This window comes from Chaetodon trifascialis, chromosome 11, assembly GCF_039877785.1.
Source record: "Chaetodon trifascialis isolate fChaTrf1 chromosome 11, fChaTrf1.hap1, whole genome shotgun sequence".
Classification (NCBI taxonomy): domain Eukaryota; kingdom Metazoa; phylum Chordata; class Actinopteri; order Chaetodontiformes; family Chaetodontidae; genus Chaetodon; species Chaetodon trifascialis.
In genome coordinates this window covers 17,155,759-17,175,812 of record NC_092066.1, presented here as the reverse complement: position 1 = coordinate 17,175,812, position 20,054 = coordinate 17,155,759, and the positions used below count along the sequence as shown (strand labels likewise).

General features: G+C 42.9%; 1 protein-coding gene across 1 annotated transcript; it reads left to right on the top strand.

Moving 5' to 3' along the window:
• The first annotated feature begins 5,742 nt into the window (after positions 1–5,742).
• Positions 5,743–20,028, top strand: scinlb (scinderin like b). The gene is made up of 17 exons (XM_070974338.1): positions 5,743–5,819; positions 8,082–8,269; positions 9,411–9,565; positions 11,788–11,949; positions 12,484–12,633; positions 13,148–13,237; positions 13,428–13,560; positions 13,842–13,930; positions 14,130–14,345; positions 14,433–14,566; positions 14,743–14,833; positions 16,147–16,317; positions 16,403–16,577; positions 17,494–17,609; positions 17,693–17,770; positions 17,906–17,966; positions 19,196–20,028. Exons 2-17 carry the CDS (start codon positions 8,089–8,091, stop codon positions 19,354–19,356), a joined length of 2,163 nt encoding a protein of 720 aa, XP_070830439.1. The 5' UTR covers positions 5,743–5,819; positions 8,082–8,088; the 3' UTR covers positions 19,357–20,028.
• Positions 20,029–20,054: the final 26 nt, after the last annotated feature.

Below are 20,054 nucleotides of genomic sequence, written 5' to 3'. Positions count from 1 at the left end.
GGCTGATGATTGCTGTGTTGTAACCCACTTTCCCTCTGACTAGGCCTTCCTGGAGATAAAATAGAAGTGTTCACACCTCTCCAGTCTGATTTAAAGCATTATGCTTTAAATGAGACTCAGTGACTTTGCACTGCTCCATACAAAATGGTGCACCGATCATTTGAAAAAAGAACTACAACAAATACACAAATTCAGCAGTGTTCAAAATAGTATGTGTAGAAGTGCAGAAAATGAGTGCAAAAATAATTGCAGTGCCACTTTCCTAATAAGCAAAATGACCACGTTCACATTTAGGAGTCTTATATTCAAATGTGCGCATAAAATGTCTCAGTCAATGTGTGCAGTGTCTTACTGAGATGTTCAGTTTTCAGCCCTCAGTCCAAATGAACGCACTTAAACGCTTGGCAGGATGCCAGACATTACATTACATTCACTTTGAAGTCACCTTTAAAGTTCTGAAACGATACATCTTAGTCCTCACATATATTACTGCAGGTTTCCAGGAAGACTCTTAACCATCACACAACAATAACAGCCTCCATTACAAGGACGAGGCTGGAGGTAAAACAGTCTCACATTACTGGACAATGTCTCAAAACATGCTCGTATGCATCACTTTTTATGTTTATTGCTTGGTATATTGTGTAAAAGCAACGATTTATTGATATTTACAATTGATATTTACCCTCAGAAAATGTCCAGTGGTCCATCGATGATGATGTGAGTCAGCGCAGCTCTGAAAAAAATGGCTTCCCGTTTCCTAGCTGGGACTGCATCGTTCCTCTATATATCCTGCACTTATTTTAAAAAAATTTTGACTACTTTTGACTGTGAGTCTCTTTTAGCTCTGTTTTTGGTCTCTACCAACTCCTGAGGGAAACATCTGGCTTTCCATCAGCTAAATGTTCCACTATGCTAACCAGCTAGATCCTAACTTAGTCTGTGTGCTGTTTACTGCTGAGCCGGCAGTGTAGAGTGGGTTTATCGCAGCTTTTCCACCCAAAAAATGTAATTACATTTGTAATTAAAACTTGAGTTTGTTTACACTTTAGATAAACAAGATACAGCATATTAATTACTGAGCTTTAGAGGTGCTAGCAGGTTAGCTGTTTCCCCACTTCCAGTATTTGTGCTAAGCTAACCGAGTGAGGCCTCATATCTAACAGGTTTGAAAGTGGTATCAGTCTTCTTATTTAACTTTTAAGCATATTCCCAAAATGTTGAGCTATTCTTATAAGTTAAATGGAGACTGCAGGACTTGGAATGAAATATTTTTACATTGTAAAGGATTTGAATACATCTTCCAACAACAAAGACGTCCGACTGCCAGCTGATTTGGAAGAAGTGTGAAGAAGTTTGACTACAGAAATGATTTGCATGGTTTGCACAAACAACTCAAATGAAAGCTAGATACTAGAGTGAGGCGTGTGTGCGGGGCTTATTTCAGGTAGATCATAACCACACTGGTGCACACACACTAGAGCTGTTGGGGGTTAACGGGCTGCCTGCCTCACGAGTTAACCACAGCATTATACACAAGCTAACAGCGCTTATTTAGGCTACCATATGGGTGATGCACTGCACTACAAAGTGATAATGTCGTGATTAAAGGAGCAAGATCCTTGTTTGCTCATTGGAAGATCAGGATGTTGGTTCAGTGGGTCGTGCTGCTTTGCTGAATAAATGCAACAGAGCAGAACCACATCAGGTTCAGGCATGAGTTTGATTCCCTGTTTATTCTGTACTCACTAGCTAAACTCATCATGCTCCATCTACTGCAATAATTCCTACTAAATCATCTATTTTGGTTTGAAACGTGTACTTAACTGTCTCTGATGTGTTTATCCTGCTTGTCAGGCAAGTGTACAATATAGATTGTCTGCATTCAACCCCCTGAAAGCTTTCTTCAAGTGACAAATGCCTTTCTATACTGGTCACCAAGCAGTTGTGCAATCCTTATCTGACTGCCCACACACCCAAGAGAGCTAACAATGATTTTGATGTCGATTTCCTGGGAATATAATCCACAAGTCTATCCTTGTTTTTTCACTGTACAGTTGCAACCTGCACCACCAGTTAACCCAGCTCTGGTCTCTGCTATGCATACACAGTTTTTCCATTTTGAAGGCAGTCATGTAAGATGAAATGAAAAATTCACAACGCTCCACAATCCAGAGGCCAACTGCTACTTCAGAGAAGAAGCAGAGATGAATGAGAGCATCCACAGAGCAAACTGGTCAAACTCTCCTTCAGTCAGGTTTTCATGGGCTTCATGGAGTTGACGAGTTGGCCCAGGACGGACGGTGCAGTTTGACTCAGCACAAAACAACCATTAATGGGTGACATTGATAAAAGGTCATTGCTATCTCCTCCCGCAGCTTTCCACATTCACTAAGCTGCAGCTCACCACTTTTGACCTTTCCCTTGTTAAACTGAACCTTTATTCAGAATGAGTGGGAGTGGGTATCCTAGTTACCATTTTATGACTGTCTGTGCCTGGAGCAGCTTTGGTCTGACTGAGGCTTGTGGTCAGTGGTTAGTTGACCCCCACGCTTCCTTCAGTGTCATGTGTGACTGTTGACTCAAACTAGTTTTCACGTCTTTACTGCAGAACGATTCTGAAGATAACAGTGAAGGTCAAAGCTGCTTGAGCATTAGCTCTAATACTGCGAATGTGACACCTGAGCTTCAGTTGTCTAAAAACAAACAATCCTTCAAGAACTTTATCTGAATAAAATAATTCAAAATGACATTTTAAATCTATGGGAAAAGGAAAACCAGCAAATTTGATCAGATATTTTGGTATTTGACTGTTTTGGTGAACAAAAAAGTATTGAGTTTTAATATGAAGCCCTAGTGTTTGAAGTAGAAAGCTGAAGTATGTCAGACATTTTGCTGCCCCAACCTCACCATGTTAAAATTTGGTAGATGTCCTGTTATTAAGGTATCAAGGTTCATTTATTGTCATTTTACAACACTGGGTTGTGAAACCTAAGTTGCTTTCATGCTTCACAAACACAGAACACATATACATGGTGGCACAGCAGGTAGTGTGTGTGCCTCACAGCAAGACGGTTGCTGGTTTGATCCCCGGGTCGGGCCTTTCTGTGTGAAGTTTGCATGTTCTTCCCGTGCATGCGTGGGTTCTCTCCGGGCACTCTGGCTTCCTCCCACAGACCAAAAACATGCTCATTAGGTGCGAGTGTGAATGGTTGTTTGTCTTGTGTGTTGCCTGCGATCGACTGGCGACCGGTCCAGGGTGTACCCCGCCTGTCGCCCGTTGACAGCTGGGATAGGCTCCAGCCCCCCCACAACCCTGAAAGGGATAGGCGGTATAGAAAATGGATGGATAGAATGAAGTGAAAAACAAAAAATATGAAACTGCATCCATACTTCTATACACATATCTATACACCCAGTAAGTATGCAATGTCAGCGTCATGTCATTCATTTAGGTGGAGGATGAACTGAGAAAAGAAGCTGCTTTGTAGTCTAGTGGTACATCAGTGGATACTTCGGTATCGCTTGTCAGACGGCAGCAGGATGAACAGCTTGCTGCTGTTGAGCACAGAGACTTTAAGCAGGTAAAAACAGTTTTCCTACATCTGTCCAAAAGCAAAAAAGAAACATATCTGCACTGCTGAAGCTCACTAATCCACATGTAATGTTTCTCTTTTGTTAATTCTGCACAATTTAAATGTACAATTTATGGTTGTACTGGGATTTCCTAAGATATTTAATTGTTGGAGTGTAGCAGAAAAAAACTTGACATCCTGAAAATACACTGGAAAAGTGTGGGAACATTTCTGCTTCATTTGCATCAGTGAACTGGCATCATTCTCGGGGTGTAAGCCTCCGATTAAAAGAGTTTAATCCATTTTGGGTTGGTTGTATTGTCACTGAGGATGTGCATCAGTCAGCTGTCAGTGTGTGACACAAAGGGGCTCCGGCAGCCAGCCACACAGCCGCCATGTCACATCCCGTTTGATGATAAGACTCGACCGACCCCCAGTCTGGCACCAGCGCTGTCCCACTGCCCACAGAGACACAACTGAGCTCAGAGTGATGGTGGAGCCCTCGTACGTGTGAGAGAACGGAGACTAAATTAGATCTGCTTTTATAAACAAAATAGCTTATTTGCATGTAGTAATGGACGGAGGAAAACCAGCTCTGTGTTTGAAGAGTCAACACTGAACTTTGAGAATCTATATAAACCTGAAAGTCAGGGGCACAGAGGCTTCCTCTTTTTACAGATCTATTTGAATATTTCAGGTTTCTATAGAATGTCACATGTTTTTGGTTGTGATGTGTGAATACTTGATGGCCAGCTGTTGGGAGGCATCTATATTTGATGAATTCCAGACAGGGGGACCTTCACACTGATGTATATAAGCTGCCCCAGTGTGTTCTGCTGCATTATGGACAAAATGAAACTGCATACTCTCTACAGTTTTCAGAAGGTTTCTTTTTACAGCTGTTTCGCAAAACTGTCGTGATGAAATCGCACGAGAAATCAGTTTATCACCCTCACTCACTTCCTTTTCTTGTCCTTTTTCTAAACGTACAAACTCTTTCGTCAGAATCCCCGGCAGAGTGTGGACGGGCTGCTCTTTTCTCTCATGTGCTGCAGCGTGACGTGCTGAAGGTCACAGCATCTGTCAGATTATAGCAGAAGTGTGCAGCTGGAAGACTGAAAACAAAGCAGAGAGGAAGAGCCACTCATTCCCCACGGGCCAAACTCTAGAGAAGACATCCTGCGTTCAAGTGTGACCTGAAAGTCTGAACGAAACTGGATGAAGAATCCAGTCAGACATTTAACTGTGCTCTGTTGAGGCTCCTGCCTGTCTGTGGTTGTGTTTCTGCGAGACGTGTTCACACATTGTCATCCTTTGTGTGCTTAACATTTATGCATAAACAGCCATGTCGCTCCTCACCCCTGAGGCGGGAACGTGTCCACGTACAAATACGCCCAGCGTCTGCAGAGAGACAAAGGTTAGACGAGGTGGAGGCTGGATGTGACCTGTGTGGGACTGCCTTCAGGTTTGCAATGGTCTCTGTGGCGCTGCAGGTTGTGCGCAGGGCAGAGCTGCAGCAAATCATGTGTTTGGTGTGTGAGTGTAATGAGACAGTGTTTAGTCATATTAGTGGCGTCTGCTGTCTGCAGGGAAGGCTTTTGAAGCTGGAGAGGCTTTGAGGATCACTGAAATCTCCTTTACAATCAAAACCTCTTGACTAACCCACTCAGCTCTCTGTGCTGTGCCACTGTTTCCTGCACATATTTTTAAAAATCCTGTTAGCTCTGTATTCCAGGAAATCAAAGGGCGGCACCTCTCCCTCGCTGTCATGTTTTTGCTCACACCATCTCTTTAAGCCAGAAGGCAAACAGACAAGCTGTTGATTCAACTGCAGCTCCGTCAGGCCATTAGGACTTGACGAACTTTGTCCCCGTCAGTGTGAACACAGTGAACGACGAGCAGCGCAGAGTCGAGCTCACGAAATCTTCGCACACCGAGTCAGTTCCTCGTTTGTCTGAATACACTTTAAAGGCACCATTGAGGAAATCTTGTGCCTCGCAGGGTGACAGAAGCATCTTTATCTTTGCAGCTCCTGTCGACCAATCAGTGCGCTCTCTCCTGCACGACCTGAACCCTCCCTCCTCCTCCTCCTCCTTCTCCTCCTCCTCCTCCTCCTCCTCCTCCTCCTCCTCCTCCTCCTCTATTACTCCACATTAAAGCACAAAGACTCTCCGTACTCAGCCCACTCCCACATCTACAGCCTCTCTCTGCTCATCTCTCCCTGTGTGATTCATCCTGCAAACTGTGAGTTCGCTTCTTCTTCCACACATGCGTGCACATTATGTGAGTTTTCGGACTGATTTGTCTGTCGAGACTATTTTGTTTGATATAATCGTGCAGATTTTTAGCTCGCTTTGTGAACTGATTTGCTGGTCGCTGAGTTTTTTCTGTTTCTACTCTTGTTTTGTGTCCACGTCTGTAAAGTTGGACGCGATTGGATTTCCAGATGTGGAAAGTCTCCGTTCATGTCTCTTATGAGTCACAGCTGCCAGTGAAAGGGACGAAAACACAGGAACCAAAACCTTTCTGTTTGTTATGGATACACAGGCTGTTGCGTTGTTTGTTGTGGGGATGATACTCTTATTTTCTGCTGTTTTCTTGTGAATGACAGGGAGCGCAAAAACCTGCCTTAGAAGTGCAGGAAGTGGTAGTTTGGATGTTATGTAATACTCAAAAAAAAAAAAAAAAAGAAAAAAAAGATGGAGTTGGCACTAAGAGTAAATATTGCTCAATATGAAAGCGACGTGGATGAATTGTGGCTTCACTCTGTGTTACTCTGCGCACATGCACGTCCTCATTTAAATAAATACACAGAGGAACATCCTGTCAACCTGCAGCGCGAGCAGTCTGAGCTGCTGGAGGCTGCAGGTCAGAGATGCTCTTCCCAGAAGTACATCTGCATTTATCCTCACAGACCTGCACTACTAGGCTCAAAATCATGTCACAGCAGTGGTATTAACAGTGCGTCTGGCTCCAGACTGTAAACGTCCATTATCTTAAGTGATGTGAAGATTTGTCCATGATGCAGCATTTACTGGTCAGCCTGTTACAGGAAGTCCACTCACTGTTTTTCCTCTCTGTGGTGAAACCTGAGCTGCAGGCCACTCGTTTAACAGCTGAACAAACTCCACACTAATATGACTCCTTCAGGCGGTGGTGTTGATGATGCGTGATTGTTTGGATTATGCCAGATAATACACCGTTCACACTGAGCAGGAGCAGGGTGTGCTTACACTGTGGGTCACAGGCTATATGGACTGTAAGCTGGGACAGGGAAGTGGACATTGCCAGATCTTGTGTCATCGCAGTCCACGTCAGACTCACTACAGCAATAATCCCGCTGCCACACTGACTTGTAATCTGGCTCTTGTGTAATCGTGGCAAACATAAATCTGCATAATCTCTCAATATTAGTGGCGCTCGGATCATGATCCAAAGTTCATTTAAAAAATGAAACTAATTCCTTCAACTGTAAACGGCACGTAACAGTGCCACAGTTAGTTCATAAAAGTAAATTATTGAAGCAGCCTGCAGTCAAGTTACTGTGGTAGTCATACAGCCACAGTTATTTCTGTTTTCCCTCCATATAGGCTATAAAGACATAAAATATGTGAGTTAAAACAGGGTCGTGCACATCGTGCTGTATCTACAGTGGTTTTATCTCTCATGTTGGCTGATTATTTACAGATAAAAACTGTATCAGCTGATAACGATTCAAAGTTCCTGCATCAGTCTGGTTTCACTTACAAACACTCTGTATTTCAGAAGATGTTAAGTCTTTTATGGGCTTTATTTTCAGAAATGAAGATATCCTAAAAAGCTTTTTCTCTCTTCTGACACTTGTGTAGCAGTTTATGTTGACTTCAAGGTTCAAAACAACTTGAAGTATCTCTGAAATGATCTTGAAAATCAGTCTTGTTTAGGCTTTGTGTGATGGGTTTTATTGGCCCATGAAATAGAGTTTTCCCAATCCATAAAAGAGCATTTAATGCTGCACATAATGTCAAAACTTCAGTGTCATACAGCATCAGATACAATTATTCAAAGAAAATCACTCCATGGACAAATCATCTGAACAATTTACAGATGTGACAGCAGCACAAACAGGTAAATGATTACAGGTTTAAGAACTTGTTTGTCTGGTTTAGTCTAAACATTGAAAGCCGTGTATGGTAACAGGCCTCTTGTCAAGATAACACATGTATTAATATCCACTGTGGGTTCTCTCAGCTGTTACCCACAACTCTACAAAAGCATCGTGTTCAGGAAACAGACAATGATACTGATCCACAACACAGCTTCCGTATTTTCTGTTGATGTATTCTTTCTATTGTTCTCAGTATCCTCAGCTTGGGTTGGGGTTTCTAAGATTCCATTTGCAGCAAAGTTTTGCAAGGCAAAAAATATTAAAATCACTCCCTGTCTTTCTCCTGTCTCCCTCTGGCCTCCTACATCTCCATATTTGCTCTCTCCCTCCTTCTTTCTTCATCTCTGTCTTTCTCTCAGAGCCATCATGGTTTCCCATAAAGAGTTTGTGGGTGCGGGAAAGCAGCCGGGCCTGCAGGTGTGGCGTATCGAGAACTTGGACCTGAAGCCGGTTCCTAAGGCCCTGCATGGCAGCTTCTACACCGGGGACGCCTACCTGCTGCTCTTCACCACCCCAGCCCCTTCATACAACATACACATGTGGCTGGGTAAGACACAGACTCATTTTTTCTGAACTACATGGTGCTAATAGTAACTAGCTTCGTGTTTATCTTGCCTTATAAAAAGAATATTGTCAGGAACAGTATTGCATTTAATTTCTGAGAGATAATCAACAACACTCTTGGTAACAGAAGCCATTGTGCTGCAGCATGTTCACTAAATGCTATCACTTGTTTTTCCCCCATTATTTTGGTTTATTATTAAGGTTTTACAGTGTAACAATTTCATGGTTTCACACCCTTGTTTATTTCTCTGAGTTGTTTTATGATCCCGAACATACTGGGTGTGGCACTGCTATACGTACACTGATACAAGCAAACAAACACTAAAAAGCTGTAGGTATTATGAAACTAACGGAGTGATTGAAACTTCCTCATATGACTGTTTTACACTATCGCTGTGAAACATCCTCTGCTGTGTGAGTGGCTGAAAGAGTCATACCACTGTGTGAAATTCTTCTCTGCCACACAGTTCTGTCTGCTGTCTGCTGCAATTGTAGACTCAATTCAGGTCTGTGCAGAGCAAACAGTGACACACAACCTTGACAGCTTTAAATCCTAAACTGAATGCCAAGTCCTCCAGTGCTCAGTAAATTTTCAGTTACATAACAAAAACAGGAAAGAAACCGCTCCATGACTCACATATGGAATACCTCTGCAGGCCACACGAGAAGCACCAGTCCCTGCATGTTTTCAGTGTTTCTAGCCAATTCCCCTGCAGTAGCAGCACACAGTTACTTCTTTTAGTTCTCTGCAGCATCTGCAAGCATCTGTAAGATGTTGAAGAAGAAATAACACAAGGACATAATTAATCCCCGTGTTTGGGATCGATGTTAGTCATGTAAAATTATGGAATAGTTTTATCCATGTTGTGTGCCATCTGATGGTAATAGCAGGACAGAAAGCGCCTCTGCTGCAGATGTGGTTTATGTGATTCAAAGCCTCCAGTCCTGACTCAGAGGTCCCATAAGGTCACTGTGGAAACTAAAATGCTGCATTTGCTCTGCTAATGTAAAATAACTTCATGCTTTTGTGAGAAACTCGTTCCATGAGTATCGATGTGATGCAGTTAGAGTCTGAAAAGAACGTGGATAAAGACAATTTGACTACTAAAGTCTCTTTCCTGCAGGGGAAGAGTGCTCCCAGGACGAGAGTGGAGCGGCAGCCATCTTTGCCACACAACTGGATGACTTCTTGGGCGGTGGACCGGTGCAGTTCAGGGAGGTGCAGAACAATGAATCCAACGCCTTTCTGGGGTACTTCAAGTCAGGAATCAAGTACCAGGTAAGCTTCACTGTGCAGCAGAGACAGCTTCAGACAGCTGGTGCCACTATCTGAATGAAAATACTCTGTGTCCCAACCTGCAGAGGTGGAAGTAAGTGTAAAAGCAATAATACCACAACGTAGAAACACTTGTGTAAAAATCATGCATATTAATTTTTACTTTATTAAAAGTGCAAAAGTATTAGCATCAAAACACACTTAAAGGTCCCAAAGTATAAGTACTCATAATGCAGAATGGTATATATATATATATATATCAAAATGTATTTGTTGAGTATGTTTTGTATTTCAAAACTAAATCTGCAAAGTCACTAGTTACTAAAGTTGTCAAATAAATGTAGTGGAGTAAAAAGTACAGTATTTGCCACTGAATTGGAGTGTAGTAGAAGTATAAAGAAGCAGACAATGGCAATACTGGTAAAGTACAAGTACCTCAAAACTCTTTGTATTATGAGGACATCCTTACAAACATAAAGTGATTCCCATCAGCCTCAGCAGTGCTTTGTGAGTAGTTCTAATTAGCAAATGTAATCATACTAACACACTGAACTAAGATGGTGAACATGGTCAACATTGTACATGCTGAACATTGTCATTTTGAGCATGCCAGCATGCTGATGTGAGCATTTAGCTCAAAGGGCTGCTGTGCTTAAGTGCAGCCTCACAGAGCTGCTAGCATTTCTGTGTATTTGGGGATTAGGGACTATTGCTCTAAGTTAATGACTGCATGAATACGTAAACTTTTAAGCAATGTTTCTGCTGTGTTTTCATTCCGTGGTTCAAACATACACACTGTAAAATACAAAGTGAGCAATGAACAGTGACAATGACAGTGTTCAATACAGTGTATTTCTTACAGCGTGAACAGTCAAAGTTATGAGGGCACAAAATGTACAAATGAAGCAGAAATCTGGCTCCGAACTCTCAGACCTAAATATATCAACAGGGTTTAATGATTGCCAGCATCCCATGAACTTTGTCATGCAGTTAAGATGATGAGTCTGAAGTTCAGAGAAACACAATATTCCCCAGAACACATCCCAGGGTGTGTCTGCTTGCCTGCCTGCCTGCCTGCAGCCGAGGCAACCGCCCTGGTAAAAGGAGCGCATTTTGAAAGACTTCAGCTCGGCTACTTTTCTTTCTTTTTTTCTTTTTTTTCTTTTTTTTTTTTACAAGCCATCTGTTTCTTATTGCCATGAAAAGCATCCAAAGCCCCTTCTGGCTTCAGTTGGATGTAATTAGTCTTGTTTACTTATTTTGCCGAGTTGGAGGGTGGAAACTCTGCTCTGCACATGTGCAGAAACACAGCTCACACACACATACTTACACAGCGTTCTCCTGGAAAAGAGACAGAGACAGAACTAGACCTCATTATCTCTTCATAGTTTTGGTAACTCCACTGTAAGGACAGAATCCTCCCATTAGAATAAACAGAGCCTGCATTGTTGCCATGGAAAATTTTACTGCCTCTCTCTTGAGAAAGGCACAAAGATGAACGGCATGAATGTGGTTTCCATTTTGAGGCCTAAATAGCCACTCCTCCAGATGCTGACAAGACTGTGCCATTGTGGGTAAATACTAAGCCCTCAGTGGACATTATAGGAGCGAGGAAGTCCCTCTTTGTTTTTGTTCTCATGAAATGACTGGAGTAGATCGCAGCTTCAGTTTCTAAATGTTTAAAGGCCCATCGAACACCATCTGTGGTCAAAGCGGCCACATTGTTTTTGCTCCAGCAGAACGTGTGTCTGTACATTTGCAGCATTTCATTTGCATGTCTTGTAAATTCCTGTTTTGTTTAATGGCTTCACCAAGGACGGCACATTGCGGAACAAATCTGCCTCCCAGGTACGCCACTGTCCCACAGAACAGACATGATCCTCCTCTCCAGGCAGGCATCATGTTACTTTCATTTCCCTCATTTGATAAGGTTTATTGGCTTCATTAGCTGTGATTTATAGCACACGTTAATCTCATTGTTTGATGGCACAATTCACAGCCTTTTGTCCTTTGAGGTTTTATGTTTTTGTGTAAAACTCATGTCACCCTCACTGTACAGCAAATGTTGAGCCCCGTGTCTCATGAATTCCTCTGAGTCCACACATCTGCCTCAGACCCTCTCAGCAGTGCATTTGTGACTGTTTAGTTGGTTTGATGTGAGCTGAGATTTTTGGACAGATTTTCCTGAATATAACCTCACTTGAGTTATTATTTTCTGTTCACAGAAAGGGGGCGTGGCCTCAGGTTTTAATCATGTGGTGACCAATGACATGAACGTGAAGCGCCTGCTGCATATCAAGGGTCGGAGGACTATTAGAGCAACAGAGGTGGACTGGGCCTGGTCCAGCTTCAACAAGGGAGACTGCTTCATTATTGACTTGGGCAAGGTGAGCTGTTTTAGTGTGTGTGCGACCTGATTCCTAAAGTAACAATTCTCAAGATTTTCATGAAATCAAATGCCACACCGAATCCTATTTATGTTCTGCATTTTTCACCAATGTATTTGCATCCTGTAATTTCCTCTCTATACAGTCATTGTCACTATTAGTGGCGGACTCCGCCATTCCAGTCCTGAATTCCGATTGCTTACCCAAGCATGATGGATTGACAGGAAAAAATGTAGTGTATAATCTATGCTAGTTATTTTGCAAACCAAACATTTCCTACTGGTGCTAGTTCACTTCTAAACGTGATCAGCGCTGCTCGTGACATAATGTAAAGAGCACAAATAATGACTTTTCAAAAACAAAACAAGTTTGTTTGGCTGCACCATAAACGGCACTAACAGCTGTGTTTGCTGCCCCCAAAGCTCTTGGACCTGTGGTTACCAGCAGCAACCATGGTTGTCACCAAATCAACCATGACTGAAATCTTACGTTTTAAGCTTTAATCTCTATTTCCTGTCTTTCCTTGTCCTGCAGGACATCTTTCAATGGTGTGGCAGCGAGTGCAACCGTTATGAGAGGCTGAAGGCCTCTAACTTTGCCATCAGCATCAGAGATAATGAGAGAAACGGCAGAGCCAAATTGCAAATGGTGGAGGAAGGGGAAGAGCCGCAAGAAGTCATAGCGGTAATACACAATTCCACACACATACACACACATTGCTCATTTCTATTCCCTCTCCTGGTGAATCTCAGCTGTGCACTGAAGTTTTCACCCCACAGGTGATCACTTATGAGCAGAAACTAAATATTATTAACGCATTTCACGGCCGGTGAGTTAGGCAGCGTGGGAAAGAGTGGACACAATGCTGCCCTTTGTAATGTGTTGCTCATGTGCCAACTGTGCCACGGCGGCATTGTAAACACTTCCTTTACAACAAGAGAGGAGGGTAAACTCCAGAGAGGCCTAACGAGGGAGAGAGGAGCTTTACATGATCTGCTTTGAATTCATCAAGATATTTTTTAATCTGACAAAAGTCAGAACATAAAGCACAAAACAAACCACTGTGAAACTACTGATCTTTGTCTGTGCATAGAAAACACAATCGTAACTTTGAGTAGTAAAGTAAGTAGATGTAATAAATAACATTATCATAACAACATAAAGAGGAGCACAATGATTCATTCCTCTGGTTGTTCAGGCTTTGGGACCTAAAGGCACCATTTCCCCGGCCACTCCGGATGATGAGAAGGTGGATATCTCCAACAAGAAGAAGGGTGCCCTCTACATGGTGAGTAATAAAACTGACAGTTCAACTGAATGATCTATCTCTCTATCTATGTGAAAATATGCATTTCCAAAAAAAGTTTAATTTTAGTAACAAATAAAGATGTTTGGAGAATGTTGAAGGAATACATCCTCACTGAACTTCACACTTCGGTAACAGAGCTGGTAGCTGATGCTATCCCTTTGCCTTGTAGATCTCTGATGCCACTGGTTCGATGAAAGTGTCCGTTGTAGCTCCATCCAATCCCTTCAAGCAGGCCATGTTGTCTCCTGAGGAGTGCTACATCCTGGACAACGGCGTGGACGGGAACGTCTTTGTTTGGAAAGGTTCAGCATCACAGACTCTGACTTGTTTTTTCAAATGGTGGCAGTGATACTTTTGCATTCATTTACATACATTTTTGAGTCTCCTGGAGGTGTCATGGAATAAATTCAATAAAACATCTTCTGTGGGAGAAGCCCCACTAATAATCCCACAACACTCCTGCCTTCACTAACCTCTGTGCTCTAATATTACTACTAGGCAGTTTATTACGTAAAATAAGATAAAGTTAAAGTGCACCTTGTTTTTGAGAATTTCTTGTCATGTCTTTTCTGACTCTAACCAGGTCCCAAGGCCAACATGTCAGAGCGTAAGGCAGCCATGTCAACAGCTCAGCAGTTCATCAAAGACAAAGGGTACTCCAATAAGACACAGGTAAAATTGACATATGCCCAAACAGTCTGACAGAAAAGTCTTGCAGAAAAGCAGCATCTTGTTTCCATGTAATTAGTGTACATTTTCCCTCTGTTGGTAAAATTCAATAATATAATGCTATGACAAAAAAGATGCCAGTAATTAAAAACAAGCTGAAACCGCTCCGTGACTCGTGACTCGTGACTCGTGTCTCTTCCAGATCCAAGTGCTTCCTGCAGGAGGTGAGACGATGATGTTTAAGCAGTTCTTCGGTGACTGGAAGGACAAAGACGAGACTACTGGCCCCAGTAAGGCTTACACCATCGGCCGCATAGCCAAAGTGGAACAGGTGCCCTTCGATGCCTCAACCCTGCACACCAACAAGGCCATGGCAGCCCAGCATGGCATGGTGGATGATGGCAAAGGCAAAGTCCAGGTAAGAGTGCGCTAAAGGTTTTTTCAAAATAGAAAGATAAATCAATGTCATGTAGTGGGGCAAAACAGGTTGTGCTGTGGCCTTCAGATTTGGCGTGTTGAGAATGGCGAAAAGGTGGCTGTGGATCCCTCCTCCTATGGTCACTTCTATGGTGGAGACTGTTACCTCATCCTCTACAGCTACAGACTGGGAGGCCCGGAGAGGCACATCATATACACCTGGTGGGTAAAAAGAAAGATCCATACAAATGTGTATATTTTGACAGTGTCATTTCTGTGGTACGGTGTGAATTAAAACCTGTACTATAGCATGGAACACATTAGTGCACCACACCCACTCTAATACCACATCCACACCAGGAACTGACATTCAGTGTGTGTGTGTGTTGCTGAGTCAGGCAGGGCCTGAAGTGTACCCAGGATGAGCTGGCAGCATCGGCGTTCCTCACAGTGAAGCTCGATGACTCAATGGGAGGATCCCCGGTTCAGGTTAGAGCTTGACGCTGACGTCTGCTCATCTTCACATCACATGTAAAAACAAGCTCGGGTTCTGTACAGTCACAGTCAAATTCTCAACATCTAACAAAACAAACATCACACTTGGCTGTGACTCAGGAGGATTAAAGGAATAACACAACCCTGATTCTAAATAAGCTTGGATGCTGTGTGAAACAGAAATAAAGCAGAATGTGATCTTTTGTGACATATGCTCCAATGAAAACAATACAAAAAATATCTGCTTATTCTGAATTTGATGCAGTAGCATGTTTCAAACAAGTTGGCACAGGAGCAGCTAAAGACTGGGAAAGATGTGGAAAAAACACCTGTTTGGAACATTCCACAGGTAAACAGGTTGATTGGTAACAGGTGATAGTATCATGATTGGGTATGAAAGGGGCATCCCGGAAAGCTTCAGTCATTCAAGCAAAGATGGAGAGAGGTTCACAACTTTGTGAACACATGATTGGATAAAGGATGTTACTACATGAGCTCAGGAACACTTTGTAAAACTGTTGTCTATAAACAGTTTCTCTGCAAATGACTGCATTGTGTTTTTCCTTTGTTTTGCAGAGCATCTAATGCCATTAGTGTTCATAGTGATTGTGTAATCAGTTATTGTCCCTGGAAGCTGACATAAATTGAAGTTGCACTTGCTCGAGTTCTCTGAACATGAGGGTTGTGGAAGTTGAGTAAGAAGTTGCAGCTAAGGTGTCAAAATTGAAAACCAACGTGAGAGTTTTGCAATAACGTAATGTGTACCAGCTTATGAATTCTGTCTTTTGACTTTGTACTTAAAGTTGTTGGTGCTCTAAATGATGAGTTTAGCAGCTCATAGAGACAGAAGAGCAGTGCTGTAGAAAAACAAAGTGAAGCTGCCCTTTTAGTGCTAATGAGGGTTCAGCTTCTCGAATTTATTAAAGCTAATTATCACAGAGGATTAAGTGCTGCTGACCAAGACCAAACAGCTCAGTAATAACTGAACCCCTCTGCCGTGCAACACAACCAACCTCAGACAACCAGCAGAGGGCAGTGTCACTGTAATGTTCAGTTTGATACCACTCAAACTGCTGCACCACATACCACACATATTTCAGGATTTAAAACATCTTCATGGTCACATGGTGTGAAGCTTGAACTCAAAACTGGATCCATGACTTAAGAAATCATTTCAATTATTTATTTAATTTTTGATAATCTGGAGCCCAGTGATGTATGCATGAAAACAAACCCTCATCAGTAATGATGACATCAAAAACAGTTTCAGATATGTCTTAAAACACCACAATACCTTTCATCCATAGGTGAGAGTGACGCAGGGCCAGGAGCCTCCACACCTGATGAGCCTGTTCCAGGGCAAACCCATGATCATCCACAGCGGAGGAACGTCACGCAAAGGTGGACAGTCGCAGGCCGGCACCACTCGCCTCTTCCACATCCGGCAGAGCTCGTCCCGCGCCACCCGTGCTGTGGAGGTGAGCTGTCTGCCAGCACGTGGTGTTGATGTCATGCATAGGACGGTGATTTCACCCTCTCACCTGTCTGCATGTGTTTCCTCAGGTCGAGGCCAATGCGTCCAATCTCAACACCAACGACGTGTTTGTGCTGAAATCCCCAAATGCCATGTTTGTTTGGCGGGGCGTGGGTGCCAGTGATGAGGAGATGGGGGCTGCCAAGCATGTGACGAGCTTCCTGGGTGGCAGTGCTAACCAGGTGTCAGAGGGCAAGGAACCAGGTGGGTGTCATCTGAGGACCAAAATACTGTATGTAATACAAGAGAAAGAACGAATTATAAGGTTGGCAAGGTTGTTACTTAATACTTATTCCATTACCTCCCATGAAAAGAACCTGGGCTGCACGGTGGTGCAGCAGGTAGTGCGTGTGCCTCACAGCAAGAAGGTCGCCGGTTCGATTCTCGGGTCAGGCCTTTCTGTGTGAAGTTTGCATGTTCTTCCCGTGCATGCGTGGGTTCTCCCCAGATACTCTGGCTTCCTCCCACAGACCAAAAACATGCTCATTAGGTTGATTGGTGACTGTAAAATTGCCCCTATGTGTGAGTGTGAATGGTTGTATGTCTGTATATGTTGCCCTGCGATCGGCTGGCGACCGGTCCAGGGTGTACCCCGCCTCCTGCCCATTGACAGCCGAGATAGGCTCCGGCCCCCCCGCGACCCAGAAAGGGATAAGTGGCATAGAAAATGGATGGATGGAAAAGAACCTGCTATATATAGTATATTCCTTTATTTCTCTGCCAAAGGTGATATTTTAGGGGATATTTCAGACAATGCTGGTCTGATTTTGACTATTATGAAATAGTCAAAATCATCATGCCGTGTAAACATTATACTTGTGGCTGTGCAGTAATGTAAAGTCAAAAGTTGTATGTAAATTAGTTACACTTTACCAAAGTCATTAGTCTTATTTTGACATAACATTAAGGAAAAAAAGCAGCTCATTGGCCTAATGAGACATAACTGCTGCGTTTCTGGTCCGCTTTTGATTGAAGGATGATGCATGTTGTTGATGACTGGCCCAAAGAGTGACTGCATCATTCTTTGTGGAGGATGTGATTCACTTCCTGTTTACAAACCACCAAATATGGGACAAAATACTTGGAGCTGATGGCTGTTGTATTTTCTTCACCCTACCAGCTGACTTCTGGTCTGCTCTCGGCGGCAAGAAGGAATATCAGAGCTCCAAGAGTCTGCAGAACATGATCATTCCCCCACGTCTGTTTGGCTGCTCCAACAAAACTGGAAGACTTGCTGTAAGTCACTAATATGCTGCAGCTGTGGAACATTTTTTAAAAAGTTCTCTAAACAGAACAGTTTCTTCTGCACTGTCTGTTAGGTTGAGGAAGTACCAGGAGACTTCACTCAGTCAGACCTGGCCACTGATGATGTCATGCTCCTGGATACAGGGGACCAGGTAAGATGAGCTCTCTGTCAAAATGTCCTTCTGGAATTCAGAGACATCACAGACTAGATCGAGGCAGACACACTCCTAAAACTCTGCATAACTGGAGGCTGTTGGAGTGACTGAGTGTGTTTCTCTTCCCTGCAGATCTTCCTTTGGGTCGGCAATGATGCTAATGCAGAGGAAAAGACTGGAGCTCCCAAGATAGGTTTGTTACACAAAAACCCTTTAGGAATAACCAAAAGCACCTCTCAGATCATTCTGTCCTGCATCAAATACTTGCTGCCAGAAAGCAGCATAAAGTCATAGCTGCTGGCTTTAATTAAAGTAAATTTAGATTTCAAATGCAGCAGGATTACAATAAACTCCTTCACAAATTCTTTTTACTGTAATTACTCTAATTACTGTATTTCTGCAATAAGGTACAATAAGATTTGATGTAATTACAGACCATATTAATCCAAGTATTTTAAAAATTTGTTGAGAAAGAGCTCGTGGTAAGTTTTCTTGATCCTTTCACTGTGTAGTGAAGTGCCATAACATAGTTACCTTGGGTCTGTCAAACCTGGAGGTTAGGCATCTTAATTCAACTATGTTATATGCTCTTGTATGTTTATCAATCCTGAATGTCTTGTATGTTCTTTATTATTCCTGAATGAGGCTTTCAGATCATTTTGCGGCCTGGGTACATTTTTCCAGGTGTCCTCCTCAAGTTTTGAAATGTAGACAATGTTAGCCATGTAGAGCCAACGGTCTATTAATGAGGGAAGTTCAGAAAAAAGAGCATAGTAATAGGCCTTTAATGCCTACCGCACAGACAATGGCATGCATATATGTATTATTGGGCTGTACAAATCTATTTTCTTGTCATTAGCTACAAATTCAGCTACATGTCAAAGCTGCACTAATCAATATTCTTATATTAAGAACAGGAGAAAATGATCACCCAGCTCTGCAGCTCCCCTCAACTCTATGGAGCTTTTTAGCCTCTTTGGGCTTATTCTTTTGGTTTTAATCAACTTTGCTGTTATGATTCACTCTCATCAACCCCCTGTTAGTTGTGGCAGGCAGCTATTTTATGTGCTAATAACGCTACCTGACCAGCTCCTAACAGCAGACAAAATTCTCGACTGGCTGAAGAAACACTGGATCATTTAGCCGCTTAAGAGCCAAATATTTTCATCAGGAGAGGAAATATAGTTCCAATGGTAATGTGATATGATAATAATGAATTGTAATATTGCTCCGTATCTGCTGGATGTGTAACTGCTTTTAAAATTTATGTTTTATTTAAACTCGAGGGGGAAAAACAATTTCAGAGTCTGTTGTCAGCAAAGCTGTTGCGTTAGATTTTTCCATGTTCTCACTGCCTGTCTGCTGTCTCCGCCCCCCCCCCCCCCCCCCCCCCCCCCCCACTGTCTACTTCTTGTCATGCAGCAAAAGACTATGTGGACTCAGACCCGTCTGGTCGCAGAGGACTGCCCATCACCACCATCAAACAGGGAGCAGAGCCTCCGACTTTCACTGGCTGGTTCCAGGCTTGGGATGCTAAGATGTGGGACACAGACCCATTGGAGAGAATCCGCGCCCGTTTCTGAACACAAAACCGCAGCCGCTCTCAACCAATCTGAATCATTACCTGTCAAACACTTCCTATTGCCATTTTGTTTATCTTAACTCCAATCCCTAAGTGCCAAAACCAATGTTACCACTGTTATCAGGTAGAATGGCTGCCTCTATGCCTCGTTCACGGTGCAGTGCATCGGACTTTGTAAACAGGAACGCAAAACATCAGCAGTCAAATGGCTTCCCGTAGCAACATTATCTTGAATTGATAGAAGTGGTTTATTGATCTGTTGCATCCAACAGCTCGTGGCCTTCACGTCTTTATCTAAGCACGTAATATGAAGAGGAAATCAGGAAAGGAAGCCATCTTAGGCAGCTGTTTGTCTCTCTCACTGCCTCTCACTGTTCAGAGGACACCACCATGCTTCCCTTTCTGTCTGTCCTCACACTCCTTTATCATAATGCACTAGTATATCAGACAGAAACAGTTTACCCCGTTCCTACGCTGCGTCTCCATGTGTTCTGTTTGGTACTGCAATGCTGTACACTTAGTAGAAGTTGCATGCTGCATATTTTTTTTCATCATATTCTGTGTTTGTGAATTTTAACAGGCGTACGGCAGTATGTCCGTGTGTCCGCTCTTTATTACTTGACCCTGAAATGCTCACATGGATGGCTTTTAAATAAAACTCCCAGTATTTCAACCCCGTGTTTTGTATTTGAATATTTT

What these genes read in the sequence shown, in the direction of transcription:
- scinlb (XM_070974338.1), top strand. Translation starts at nt 8,089, where the DNA reads ATGGTTTCCCATAAAGAGTTTGTGGGTGCGGGAAAGCAGCCGGGCCTG. An exon ending in GTCAGAGGGCAAGGAACCAG is followed by an intron (nt 16,578 to 17,493) that starts GTGGGTGTCATC and finishes TCACCCTACCAG; the next exon opens with CTGACTTCTGGTCTGCTCTC. An exon ending in TCCTGGATACAGGGGACCAG is followed by an intron (nt 17,771 to 17,905) that starts GTAAGATGAGCT and finishes TCTTCCCTGCAG; the next exon opens with ATCTTCCTTTGGGTCGGCAA.